The 13,376-nt window shown below is 41.1% G+C and overlaps 1 protein-coding gene across 2 annotated transcripts; it reads left to right on the top strand.

Moving 5' to 3' along the window:
- Window positions 1–2,716: 2,716 nt before the first annotated feature.
- LOC145161725 (protein IQ-DOMAIN 17-like) lies at window positions 2,717–5,231 on the top strand. Of its 2 annotated transcripts, XM_079081337.1 has the most exons (6): window positions 2,717–2,950; window positions 3,035–3,185; window positions 3,271–3,579; window positions 3,679–3,897; window positions 4,007–4,153; window positions 4,286–5,231. In XM_079081337.1, the coding sequence occupies exons 2-6, from the start codon at window positions 3,048–3,050 to the stop codon at window positions 4,964–4,966; spliced, it is 1,494 nt and encodes a 497-aa protein (XP_078937463.1). In that variant the 5' UTR covers window positions 2,717–2,950; window positions 3,035–3,047; the 3' UTR covers window positions 4,967–5,231. The 2 variants fall into 2 exon arrangements, with proteins under 2 accessions (XP_078937463.1, XP_078937462.1); XM_079081336.1 differs by having other exon boundaries at window positions 2,717–3,185.
- The last annotated feature ends 8,145 nt before the right edge of the window (window positions 5,232–13,376 follow it).

Genomic DNA, 13,376 nt, shown 5'->3' with positions numbered 1-13,376 from the left:
CATATCATATAAACAAACACAACATGCATAATGAGCCATCAGTATGACTGGACCGCCTCACAGGACATCAGTCTATCTGGACCGCTCTCCAAGCCATCAGCACGTCTGGACCGCCTCTCAGGGCCTACAGCCTATCTGTACCGCTCGTCGGGCCTTTGGCCTGACTAGTGTGCCCTAACCGGGTCTTCAGTCTATCCGGTCCGCCCTGGGTATCTTGGCCTACAGCACAAAGCAGGACCTGCCTCAACCCAAATCCCCAAACCAACAAAACATGTGCACATAAATATCATACGCTAGCATGTAAGTACAGACAGTCATACTGATCTAACAGATCACTAACATGGCAACCATCCTATAACCAGGATACCGATCTAACCGATCAATAACAAAGCAACCTTCCTATAACCAGGATACTGATCTAACCGATCTCTAACATAGCAACCATCCTATAACCAGGATACCGATCTAACATATCACTAACATAGCAATCATCCTAAAACCATGATGCAAATCTAACATAGCAACCATCCTATAACCAGGATGCAAATCATAAAGGGTCAGCCTTGGTGCCGTAGACCCTATTGATATAGTGAGAAGAACTCACCTCACAAGTAGCTTGAAGTGATAAGATCAAACTCCACCAAATGCAGCTCCAAGTCCAACACCTACAGCCACCAATGATCCATTTCCATAAATTCCCAAGTTACTAAAATACCCCTAGAAGTCAAACTGGTCAACCGTTGGTCAAAGTCAAAGTCAAGGATCAAAGTCAACGGTCCATGTTGACCCGACTCGTCGAGTGCATCTAGAAACTCGTCGAGTTCCTCAAGAACCCAGGAAAGTCATAAAACCCTAACTGAGTTGCCGAGTTTCCAACCAACTCGTCGAGTCTATGCGTGTCCAGATGCCGAGGAAAACCCTAACTGACTCGTCGAGTCCTCTTACTGACTCGCCGAGTTCATGCAGAATCAAATACAGGCAACCTTCATCCGACTCGCCGAGTCGGCTAAGAGACCTGTCGAGTTCATGCAGTCCATTTCTTATACAGATGTTTTTAAGCCACCGTAAAGCTCCATATTGCAGATCCAACCACCTAGGGCATGGTTTCCACGTAAAGTTGCAAACTTTACGTACATGCATGGTCCTAAATTCCAAAACTAGACTAAGGGAAAGGTTAACTCAAAGGGAAAGGCCTAAGCTTGCCAAATCTCATAACTTTATGGCTATAGGGACCAAGGTGAGTCCAGATCTGAAGTTACAACTTCAGATCTTACCCCAATACCCGAAATGACTCCTAAATATCCTAAAGATGGCACTAAACTTAGGCATGAAAAGATCTAATTAAAGATAAGCCAAGGTAACGACTTGATACCTTCAAAATGATTCCAAGAAGAAGTAGAGTCAGATCCACAAGCTCCTCTTTGCTCTAAGCTTCTTATACTTCACACCTTCTTCACAAAATGCACCAAAGTCACTTTTTAAGCCTCACAATCACTCAAGAACAAGGTCAATAACGATTAGGGTTTCTTCTGGCCGTCAAGGGGTGATAAGGGACTAGAGGAAATGACTTAAGGTCCTTTAAATAGGGTGCAAACCCTAAAAATTAGGGTTTCATCTCCCAGCTCCTACTCGTCGAGTCCAGGTTCTCCGACCCGTCGAGTAGATCCAATAATCCACGCGGGCTAACCCGCCTCTACACGACGAGTAGGTCCATAAATATGTATATAATGCTTTAAAACTTGTACCTGTGAGTCGGGGTGTTACATTAGTAGAGCCGGTTTTAATTACAAAAAGAAAAAAACACTTTATTTTTTCAAAAGTTCCGTTGAACTACCAATTTATAAGTGATCTTTTTAGCAGAAAATTAAAATTGGTGGGTTTTTAGCACAAATACAAGTCTTAGAGCATCTCTAATCCATTCTCATTTTCTATTATTTCCTCCATTCCTCTCCAACCCTATCATATTTATTCCCCAATTTTGGGAGAAATGAATAGAATAACACAAAATATGGTGTATGGGTGGGAGTTTCCATCACTTTTTGTGGGCCACACCACCATTTTCCTCACTTTCATTTCCTTCACCTAAAACCTAAGGAATGAGTGGGAAGCTCCCCTCACTATTTTATTATTATTTTTTTAAAAATATATTTCATACATATATTATACTTAAGTTTTAGGAAATCATAAACCATGAATTTTGATATATTTTTTATATTTTTTTAGTAGGTATATAATTTTATAAATATTAAAAAAGATAAAAAAAAAGAACTGGCCAATAGAATGAGAAGAGAGAGTGCTGCACCCCCTCCTACCACCTCTTTCCCGCGGGTTGCTCCCCTCACCCACGATACGGTGTTCCAGTGAGAGGGAAGCCTTCCGCTCCCATTTCCCGCTTCATACCCTCCAGCCTTATAACTTGTACTTGGTATATACATTGAGTTGACCAGTTCACTATCAACGATTGGCCCAAACGTTTTACTTTCATGTTCAACCAGCATAAGAGAGAACACTTTAATTAACCTAAGTAGGAATAAGTGGAGGATCCTATGTTACAAGAACTGCAAAAGCAAAAGACAACACTACTCCCACTTTACCAGAATGATTAAAGTACAGTTAGTGGGTGTATGTGTTTTTCGAGGTTGCTGAAAGAACACCTACATGTCCTCCTTTTTCTTTCATTCAATCAACACCACCATTTATAGACCTTAATCGCCAATTTAATCACACCATTTTACAACAAATACATCTCTCACACCTGAGACCTGGACTCTGGCCCATCCGTTTCTTCCTTCCCTTTTAAGGGGAAAAGAATAGAAATAATTTACAGTGGCGTGGCTTATTCTCTCACAGTATATGCAGCTTTGTACGTTTATCGAGATGACATACTCTCTCAGATAGTCCCCAACAACATTCTGACACCAACTCTTGATTTACATGGTGGAATCTTAACGTACCCTTCGATCTCTTCAACTTTGATCTATATATAGCTATACCGGTTGCTGCTTCTCCTTTCTTCATAGCTGATCATATGCAGTTAGCTAGAGGATATGGGAAGGAACGGAGGGAATTCATGGTTAGATGTTGTCAAAAAGGCTCTTAGGTCTCCTACCAAACACATATACACCACCAAAACCCTCAAAGCTAGGATGAGAGAAGAAGACGAACCAGAAGTCGACCAAGATAAGGCAACCATGCATCTCAACCTTTAAATAATTTATTGGTCGCAATGCATCATGCATATAAATTAATTGATCTTATGTTACTGTGCAGAAGAGAAGCAAGCGAAGATGGATTTTTAAGAAAACAGCTCTTCATAAAACAACCACCATACTTCATGACGAATCAATTAGCACTTTATCTACCTATGAAAGGTCAGCTACAAAACCCATAATGTCGCAGGCTGCGTATTCCGATGAAACACATGCAATGGCAGTAGCAATGGCCACCACTGCTGCAGCTGAGGCAGCAGTTGCTACGGTTCAGGCAGCGGTTGAAGTGATCCGGCTCACAAGTCCTTCATTTTCGTTTCAAAAGCACAATGCTGCTCTTGTTATACAGACTTTCTTTAGACGATACCTGGTAACTTATAATATGTCTTTAATTAATTAGCTATAACTAGCAATGATGGAGCTTCAATATTCACTAGATACTAACAATATTAAGATCTGGTTAGTTTAGGCAAGGAGAGCTCTTGAGGCTCTTAAAGGAGTTGTGAAGCTACAAGCCCTGGTGAGAGGACACAATGTAAGGAGGAGGACAAAGATGACACTCAAGTGCATGCAAGCACTGGTTCGTGTCCAAGCTCGAGTCTGTGACCAGCGCAGAAAGCTTTCAAATGAAGGAAGCTTCGACTCCAACATCTTTTGGGGGTCTCATCTTGCAGACAACAACTCCATTGTCAGAAATTCATTTGAATATATATATTTATATATTTTCTTTTTAACATAATTAATTACTTTCGTTCTTCAAAGTTTTTCAATGTTTGTGCATGATTCTATGATTGTAGACAAGAGAAGAAAGTAGCATCAACACGGATGAGTGGGATAGACGACATGCATCTAGAATTGAGGAGATCCAAGCCATTTTACAGAAAACTGAATTAGCTGGCCAAAAGAACGGAAAGGACCTTACTGATCACAGCTTCCTGCATCAGGTTAATTTCATCTGCATATATATATATATATATATATATATATATATATATATATATATATATATATATATATATATATATATATATAGCAATTTTCTAGCTTCTTTCTCAGTTGTTGAATTTCATATATAGATCTGGAGATCCGATCAAAGTGAATATCGCGGCCACAAGGGTTTGGAGGAAGATCGGAAATTTTATCCTAATCAAAGAGACCCGGTGAAAACAGTTCAAATCGACACTTCTCAACGCTGTTCTTTATCTCCAAGCTGGGAAATTAGATTACATGAGAATCAAACGTACTACCATCAACAACAAAGACTCAACTCACATCCATATTCATCTCCCCTTCATCACCACAATTTCCACTCACAGTCACCTATCACGCCATCATCATCCCTTTCAAGAATAAAACCATCACTCAAAGTGCACTCAGCCAGTCCTCGGTGCCAAAGAGAGGAAAGAAGCTTCTCATCGTCAGGGACTGGAACACCAACCGGACATGGAATTGGAAACCCAAGTTACATGTCTGCCACAGTGTCAGCCATGGCGCGAATTCGGCCACAGAGTACTCCAAGGCAGAGGATGTCAACTACAGATGGAGAGAAGAAAACGTCTGCCAGGAAACGTCTGTCTTTCAATGTATCTGAAAAATACAACGGTGGTGGAATTAGTGACAGTGAACTGGACTGTAACTTGAGGAGCCCAATTCATACAATGGAGAGAAGATTAAGCATGTCTTCTTGTTGCAAAGAGAGAACTGAAGGTGAGATTCCTCGTCCTTCAGTTAGCGAAGACAGAAGGTGGATTAGATGACAGGTTAAGATGTAGTCTTCAGTGGAATTTAGAATAGCTCTGACCTATAGTTAATTATTTGTATGTTGTAATTTATCCATTTGAATCCATGTGTCTAGAGAACCTAACTATGAAATCGCATTAGTTTTCTTGGGTTCAAGGCAAGTAGGAAAACTTGTCTCAGTGTTGTCTAACCTTGATCATATCAATTCGTTTGCTTATGAATATGTCTAGTTATATCATGTTTAATTAAATCAATTGATTCATTGAATTTTATAGACTTTAATAGATTATCAAATCATTATTTTATTTTTATAAAACACTAGCATTTTTCTCCTATGATGCATTCAACTTACAAAATTTCAATGAAAGATTTAAATTAAACTTAAAGAAGATTTATTTTTCTTATTGAGGAGTTCAATATATGGTTATTGTTAAATGTGAATTGAGAGTTGAAGGCCATTAGATGGTGGCTACCGATCAGCTGGCGGAATGGAGGCCCGACCTGATTCTAGCTAGGTTTAACATATTTACTTTGCCTATATATATAATAGTTGATAGTTAGGGTTTCAACCGTATTGTACTGTAACGTAATATCGTTTTCAAGTTGGTGAATAATAATTCTCCCTCATATCCGTGGACTTAAAACATATTGACTGAACCACATAAATAAGCATTAGAACAACTCTCTCATGAATCAACTATATCAGAAGAAATGTTTGTATACCCTTTAGATGACAAAAACTATCCAAGTAAAGGATCATCTAGATAACTGTTGGATGATACTTGATCTACAACGTGTTGACGTTATAAATGAAGATGAGGATCAAACTCTTATTTTAGTGTGCTCTCTACTGAATTCTTCTGAGAATTTCGTTGATCACATAGTGTATGGTAAAACAACAATTACTATCAATGATGTAAAGAATTCCTTGTTGTCCAAGGAACTGAAGCGTAAAGTTTCTGGTAATGAAGAAAGCTATGGTTCAGGTTTAATTGTTGGCATGGGTGGAACACAAGAAATAGATGATTGAAACAAGGGGAAGTCATGTTCCGGGTCTAAAACTTCCTCTAAGATTACATGTTATAATTGCAAGAAAAAGGGGGAACTATAAAAAAGGTTTTCCACAATCAAAAGAAGGGAATTTCAAGGCCGAATCAAGCAATGGTAGCAATATTATTGTAGTTCAAGAGAGTTCGGACAAGTGAGTCATAGGTGATGTTTTGAATGTATGCATGGATGATTCTACATACAATTGGATCTTGGGTTCATATCACTATACGACCTATACACATGATTAGTTTGAATTTTCTAAAGAATGGAATGGCACATGGAAGATGGATAATAATGGAATGCATTGTATCAAGGACAGTGACATGATGCAAATCAAAGTGTATGATGATATGCTAAAAAAAACTCGATTGCCTGTATGTTCCTGATCTTCGTAAGAACTTGATTTCTTTTGGCACTTTGGCTATGTATGCATTGAAGTATTATACTGAAGATAACTGGGTAAAGGTCTTCAAAGTTGCTCTTGTAGATAAGAAGGGAAAGCTGCAACATGTAAATTATTTCTGGAAGGTGGCATAGTTAAAGGAACAATGGTTGTATCCCAATCCTTAGAACGTGATGGCAAACAAAGTTATGACATCAACGATTGGGGCACATATATTAGAATGACATGTGGATCATGCGTAAACAAGGGCTACTTGGTGGAGAAATAACCGGAAATGTTAAATTTTGTGAAGCTTGTGCCAAAGGAAAGAAATGAAGGGTGATGTTAAGTTTTGGTCAACACAAGCTAGGAAATTCTCGAATATGTTCACTCATATATATATATATATATATATATATATATATATATATATATATATATATATATATATATATATAGTGATATTTGCTCCGAGCTTAACATCATATTGAAATGGTTTCATCCGGGTTATGCCTGAAAATCACAGCAAAGAAAGAACCGACGTCAGTCGTCGTCCGGGAGGTGGTCCTGGAACGAGGCTCTCACGGTCTAGTCAGTAATTGGATGAGAGAATTAGGGTTTAGTTTAAGGCAGAGAGTGAGGCGATCCATTCTTCTAGAGAAGAATGGTTTCTTTTATACCTGTTGTCATGGGAGCATGTCCCCGACAACACCTTTTGTCTTTTTTGGGCCGGTAGGGCATGGAGACGTCCTATTGGCGGATCGTTCACCACCAACGGTTATCTGCTATTGGTACAGAACCACCAAAGGGCAGCGCTCTGAGCGTTACACTTGTCTCTCTGGGGATGGTCAACTTTGTTTTTGGCTTATTATAGACCAAAGTTTCTCGTTCTGAGTTGGACCTTGGCGCTAGAGTGTCGTGGTCTAAACGTGCGGCCATGAGGGAGAGGGCTCGGGCTTTGCACTTGTGTTAAGTAGCGACCGTTAGCTAGGTCTTCAGTTAGATAACTTCTCCGTTTATCTTTGACGTATTCCTGGAGGGATACGTTAAAAAGTCCCCTAGGCTAGTAGACTTCTGCGTTGGGATGACGTAGCTGAGTTGTTCTAGCCTTGATCAGGACATGCGTTCGGTGGAGATGGCTCTGATGTCCGATGGTGTGACAAAGTTGTTCTGCACAGACGGTTTTTACTGTGGTAACCGTTCGATTTTCCTTCTTTTGTAATTAAAATTCCCCTTATTTAGGGAGAGTTTTATTCTTCATATCTCTTACGCTTCAACCATCTCAGTTTTCTTCTGTTCTTATTCGTTTCCTACCGTTTTCTGTTCTCGATCTACAATGACATCCACCCAATCTGGGAACGACCCGACACCGGAAGAGTTCGAGTCCCTTCAGTTCCGGTTTGGGTTTATTCCTGACCACAGAGTACAGTTTTCGAAGGAAGGGGATATCATCTATCAACCGCGAGCGGGGAAGGTTGGAGTCCCCGTGTCGATCTTCGAGGTGGTACTTCGACTTCCGATATCAAATTTATTTGATGAGGTCATGCGCGGGTATGGTTTCTCTATGGATGACCTTACTCCTAATGTCGTTAATAAGATTTTTGGGTTCGAGTTGGCCTACCGAGCCTTGGATGTACATCCGCAATTCTGGGCCTTCCAGGATTTCTTCAACTCGTCAACCCAGTCTGATGTGTATACTTTCTCTCAACGGCGTAATACTCACGCGTTTATTGTTAACCAGAAGGATCATTGAAAGAATTGACAGGATCGGTGGTTGTGGGTTAACAACAACCTGATCGGTCCTGGCTATCCCCGTGTGGCCATCTCCTTGGATCAGAAACCTCAATCGTCGGGCACCAGTTTACCCGTAGCTCAAGCGTTGAAGGGGATCTACTTCAACAGGGAAGATTGGCAGGACTGCATCATGGCGGTGGCAAGGATAAGTGCTGCTTGGCGAGCTCGAGGGATGATGCCTCAATTTTACATGGAGAAGGACGGTAAGTGTCGCTTCCCTACCCCTCCCCCCCTATTTGGATAGGCTTCCCTTGGGGTGGTGAACAGTCATTTAGTGCTTGTGTTTAGGTTGCAGGTGTTGAGAGGGTTTTATCCCTCGAAAGAGTGTTGCGTGGGAAGTTTAAGGGTGACCTTTAGTATCGCGAGGTTCCTTTGGTGGAGGCTCTCCCACCACCCGCTAGCACCACTCGTGCGCTTGTCCCAGCTGTTCTGTCCACCACTACACACAAAGGTCCTGGCGCTCAAGCTGGTTCGGGCCCGATGGATGTAGTTGTTGATGATGTTTACCGTAGCGATCCTTCAACTTGCTTTACCAAGGAGCGGATGGTGAGGGGGGGGGGGGGGCATTGGCGGCAGTCAAGTTGCGATTAAGTGGTGTACAACGTGGGCAGACTCCCCGCTCGTTGGTCATGTTGGGGCCAGTACAAATGGCATCTGGTTACACAAGAAGTGTAACATTGATTTCTTGCATGGGGGCTCGCCCGATGTGATCAACATTCTCGATGATGACACTTCGCATTAGTCGGAGGGAGTGAGCCAGGGAGCGAATGCATTGCACCATCGACCAGAAGAAGGAACGAGAGATGCTGTCGACTCTGGTGACAATGATCTTGGAATGATGCCTGCAACTGACCCTACAGCTTTCTCCAGCTCCCGCTCGATTCCACTCCCCAACAGTGTCATCTCTGGCGTTGTGCCTACACAACTGGGAAACGTTGGTGCATGGCCCCCGAAGTGGAATATTACTTACGAGTCCTTTCTGATACAACATTCCAGCGCCCACGAGTAGTGTCTTCATGCGTTTCCTTTGGCCACTTTTGGAGTCGTTGGAACTCCTTTCTCATTCCCATATGTCGAATGATCTCGAATACGCTGCATCCTAGGTTGCTCCGTATTTGGTGGTGGCAGCTAGTCGCTTTCACTACTTGGGATGTCGATGAAAAGATTAATGGTAGAAAGCAAACGTATCAACCCCATTGGATTAAGTTATATATATATATATATATATATATATATATATATATATATATATATATATATATATATATATATATATATATATATGATCAAATGTGAACTATAAGTATTGTGTGAGTATATAACTAAATCTTGTTAATTGGATTATAAGAATGAGGGGGTTAAGATATGAGGGTACATGTTATTAGTATGAGATAACATTTACTATATAATTGTCTTTAATTAATTGTAAGGGAAAATCATAAGAATGGTTCTTCAATGGGGCCTTCTACCAGGATATGTGCTTCAGGGAGTTTAATAGTGATTTTTGCCAAAATGTTCTCGGTTCGCATCCGAATAGGTGAGCAAATTCAATGTCGGACATGCATAACTCAGCAATATAGTCCTTCAAGAAATTGATTGCAGCACTGTAAGCTCCAATGCTCGTGCCACTTGATTGGCGATCTCGGAAGTGAGCATCAATGGTGAGACTATCATTTGGGTTGATTTGAGGAAAGTCGGCATCCGTGTTGGTGATGGTTGATTCTTTGTTCCGAGAGACATGATATTTGTACAACATACAGTTACGATCAAACTTGCTCTGAACCTTGTTAACGTATGCCATGATCTTGGTAAACCTCTTACGCGACCACACTTCCTTTTGGGGTCGTGCGTTGATGGAGTAAAATGTTCTCAATCTCTCATGCTCTGTTATGATGATTATTTGAGGATCATCATTCAGATGAAGAGGAGCGTACTTGATATAGAAGTAATCGTGAAGAGAGATTGGTAGGTCAAGTTGATCGACATCCTGTGTCCGAAGATCATAACACATGAAGGACACAAAGTGTATGTTGTGAATAACTCCTTCTCAGAAAAGATGAGCTATGCCCAACATCGGATTCAGATTGTCTTTCAGTGCTTGAATCCGAATGCTTTCTCCCATAGCTTGATTGATATGATCTTGAGACCAGCCCTCATACTTTTTCAACGTCTTCACTGGGCTGTCCGATTCGGTAGTAATATGTTTTCCTTTGTCTTGTGGAGTTTCGCTCATGCCATAAATGATTTGTTGACCGGATTCAGTGATGAAAAATTCTGGTGAAGGAGGAATCAGAGGCTCTTCAGGGAGATCATCAGGATTCCGGGTTGGAGAACCTACATCAATTTGGGTGATCCTCGGAGCAGGGATTGGTAGGAGCATAGATTGAGTAGCTCGGAATGCGTCGACAGTTAGCTTGGTCTTGATTTTTGCCATATATCGACTCTGTGTGAACGTTTCTGCTAAAGATGATGGCCTTATAACCGAAGACCATTTCAACTTTTCTGCATCTGAAAGGACCTTCACAGGTTGTTCCCTGATAGCTTGAAGTCCTAAAATCACATTTTCAACCAGGTCTTCATCTTCTTCATCACCCAACTCAAGAGGTTCAAGAGTTTCAACCTCGAGTATTTCATCATCAGACGATTCATCTCGGAGCACAAACTCTGATACAGGTTTCCATTGAATCCGTCTTTCTCTTTCACTAACTCCTTCTCCTCCTCTTGCATTGGAAGGCCCTGCATCTAATGCAATTTTGGCTTCAAGTTGAAGTTCACTCAACCTTTCAAACACTCTTTGAAAGCTCATGTTGATCTGTTTGGAGAGAGCATTGTAAGCTTCAGCTGTAGGAGCTTGAGCTTTAAGATGGGCAAATGTTTCATCAATAACTATGAGCATCTCATCGAACTTGTTCAGAACAATCAACAACATTCCAAGTGGCACAAATCAGCTTGATGAAAACCTCTTGCATTATCATATTCATGGGATCCTTTTTCCGAATCTCCTTTTCCAGTCTCAGAATTTGTTTCTCATGATGAACATGAGTGCTTGATGAGTTTATTGGTAGCATTAATCATGTCGTCATGAATCTTGAGCATAATGGTGGTGGTGGAGATGTGATGATTGAGGTTGTCGTTATACTTCTATTCAACTTCTTCAAGAGTGTGCTTGAACCGCAGGGAAATGAGTTGGTTGAGTTGACTGGATCGATCTAGTTCAGAGGGGGCAACATATTTCATCTCGGAAAGAGATTGGAGAATGAGCTCTAGCTTGGAATCGAGACTTGAAACCTTCTGATCAATCTTGGAATCAAGGTTTTCGACTTTTTGGTCGAGGGAGACAACTTTGGAGACAAAAAATGCAACATTGTCTCGGAGTTCTAACAAGGCAAAAGGATTTGCAATGTTTTCATCCAGAGATCTTGTGTCCGAGGTAGAACTCTCAGATTTCTTATCATCATCATCGTCATTAGCATCGTCTTGAGGTTCGGAAGCTTGGGATTATCAGCAGGATTGGCTTGATCCTCGTTGGCTTGATTGCTTTCCAAGATAACAGGAGAGTATTGCTTCTTGGCTTTAACATCTACTTCTTCTTATTCTTTGGATTCCTCGAAGGAGGAGAAAAGACCAAAATCATAATTTGGTTTGGAGGAGGAGGGTTTCTATAACATGTTGAAGGATGTGGGGATCGGAATAGCACCAACTGATATGTTGTCATCTTCGAACATTACATCATCCGAGAGATCCTCGTCGTTAGGAGGCTTGGGAGTTTCTTCGCTTGTGAACGTTGGAGGAGGATCATCTGCAACAATTTTAGGATCGGGAACATCTCCTGTAGCAGTTTGCTGAGCTTCTTCGGAAGGATGAAGCACTTGATTAATCTCTTTATCAGATGGAAAAGTAAATGGAAGACGAATTTGAATGGCTCTTTGATGCATAGAGATAAACGAATACTCCACTTGTGCACTTGTTAGCTCCGAATGTCTAGAGTGAGCCCTGTCAACAAAATCATACTAGTCTTTGTCAAAAATAACCGAGCGTCCTTTACCTAAAGCAAATATCAGACCGGTTGAGGCTTTCAAAGTAGGAGGGACGACTCCAGCTTCGGAAAGCTTAGAATTAGAGGCAGGATCCCCTTATTGTGCTTGTGTAGAATCGAATGGGATTTCTGAAAAGACTCGTGGGTGTGTCCTAGGGGGCTTCAAGGGACTATTTTCAATACCAACACCATCTTTTTGGGAAGTTGGGGGTAGATTATGTGCAGTTTCCCCGTGAGTGTGTGCATGTGATATTGAAACTCCGAAGGTTACTTCAGAAGAGTGGATATGAAGGGTAGGTGGTGATACAGAGTTAGATCGAATGCTAATCTGTGAATCCTGTTGAGAGGATCCACTTGCTTTAGTTCTCTTTTTGGCTCGGACTTTTGAGGGAGAGGCCTTTCATTTTGCCATTTACTTTTTACTGCCACCAGAAGAAACTGGTTTGTTCACATCCGAGGGCTGTCATCCAAGACTAGGGTAGATTATGTTGGGTTGTACACAACCAAAGTCTCAGTATTATGTTTGAGATATGGTGAGTCGGATGGAAAAGTTGCTAACATATGAATTGGCAATCGCATGATAGGTCCGAAAGAGGATTAGTTCGGTAACCTATAAGTTTTAATGGATTTGAATGAGCAATATACCTCTTTAATTTTCGAATTAATAGGAATGGCTTCATGTTTCTCAAAGTAAAGTTATTGTAGAGTCAGAGCCCAAAATCTCAGACTTGAGATCTCGTTCGACTTCCTCTTGATGGCGAACTTCCGAAAGTCCTGCCAGAGCACCTCGGCCAGATCAACAACGTTGTTTCTTCCGGAGAAGATGTTGTACACAACGTACAACTAGTCCTTTCTCATGGTGTCTGTGCCACCATGCTTGTCGGAAAATCCATGGAGGATGAGATGCATCAGTACTGTCCATAACCCGGGAACTGTAGATTTCTTAAATTCCTTGACCTTGAATTCTCCTTTATACCCGATTTGATTGAGAAATGTCTGAAACTTTTCAGTTGTGGGTTCTTGAACACAAAAAACCTTTGGGTTTTTTGGAATGTCGATTTCCTTAAGGAAAGTACTTTTGTGAACAGGAACAATCTTATCATAGGCGATCTTCACTTCCAGTACATCGTTTTCAATCTTTATCCTTTCAAAAGCTTTGTGAAGA

Source organism: Lactuca virosa, chromosome 2 (assembly GCF_052849685.1).
Source record: "Lactuca virosa cultivar CGN04683 chromosome 2, Lactuca_virosa_CGN04683_v6, whole genome shotgun sequence".
NCBI lineage: Eukaryota > Viridiplantae > Streptophyta > Magnoliopsida > Asterales > Asteraceae > Lactuca > Lactuca virosa.
This window is presented reverse-complemented; position numbering and strand designations above follow the sequence as displayed.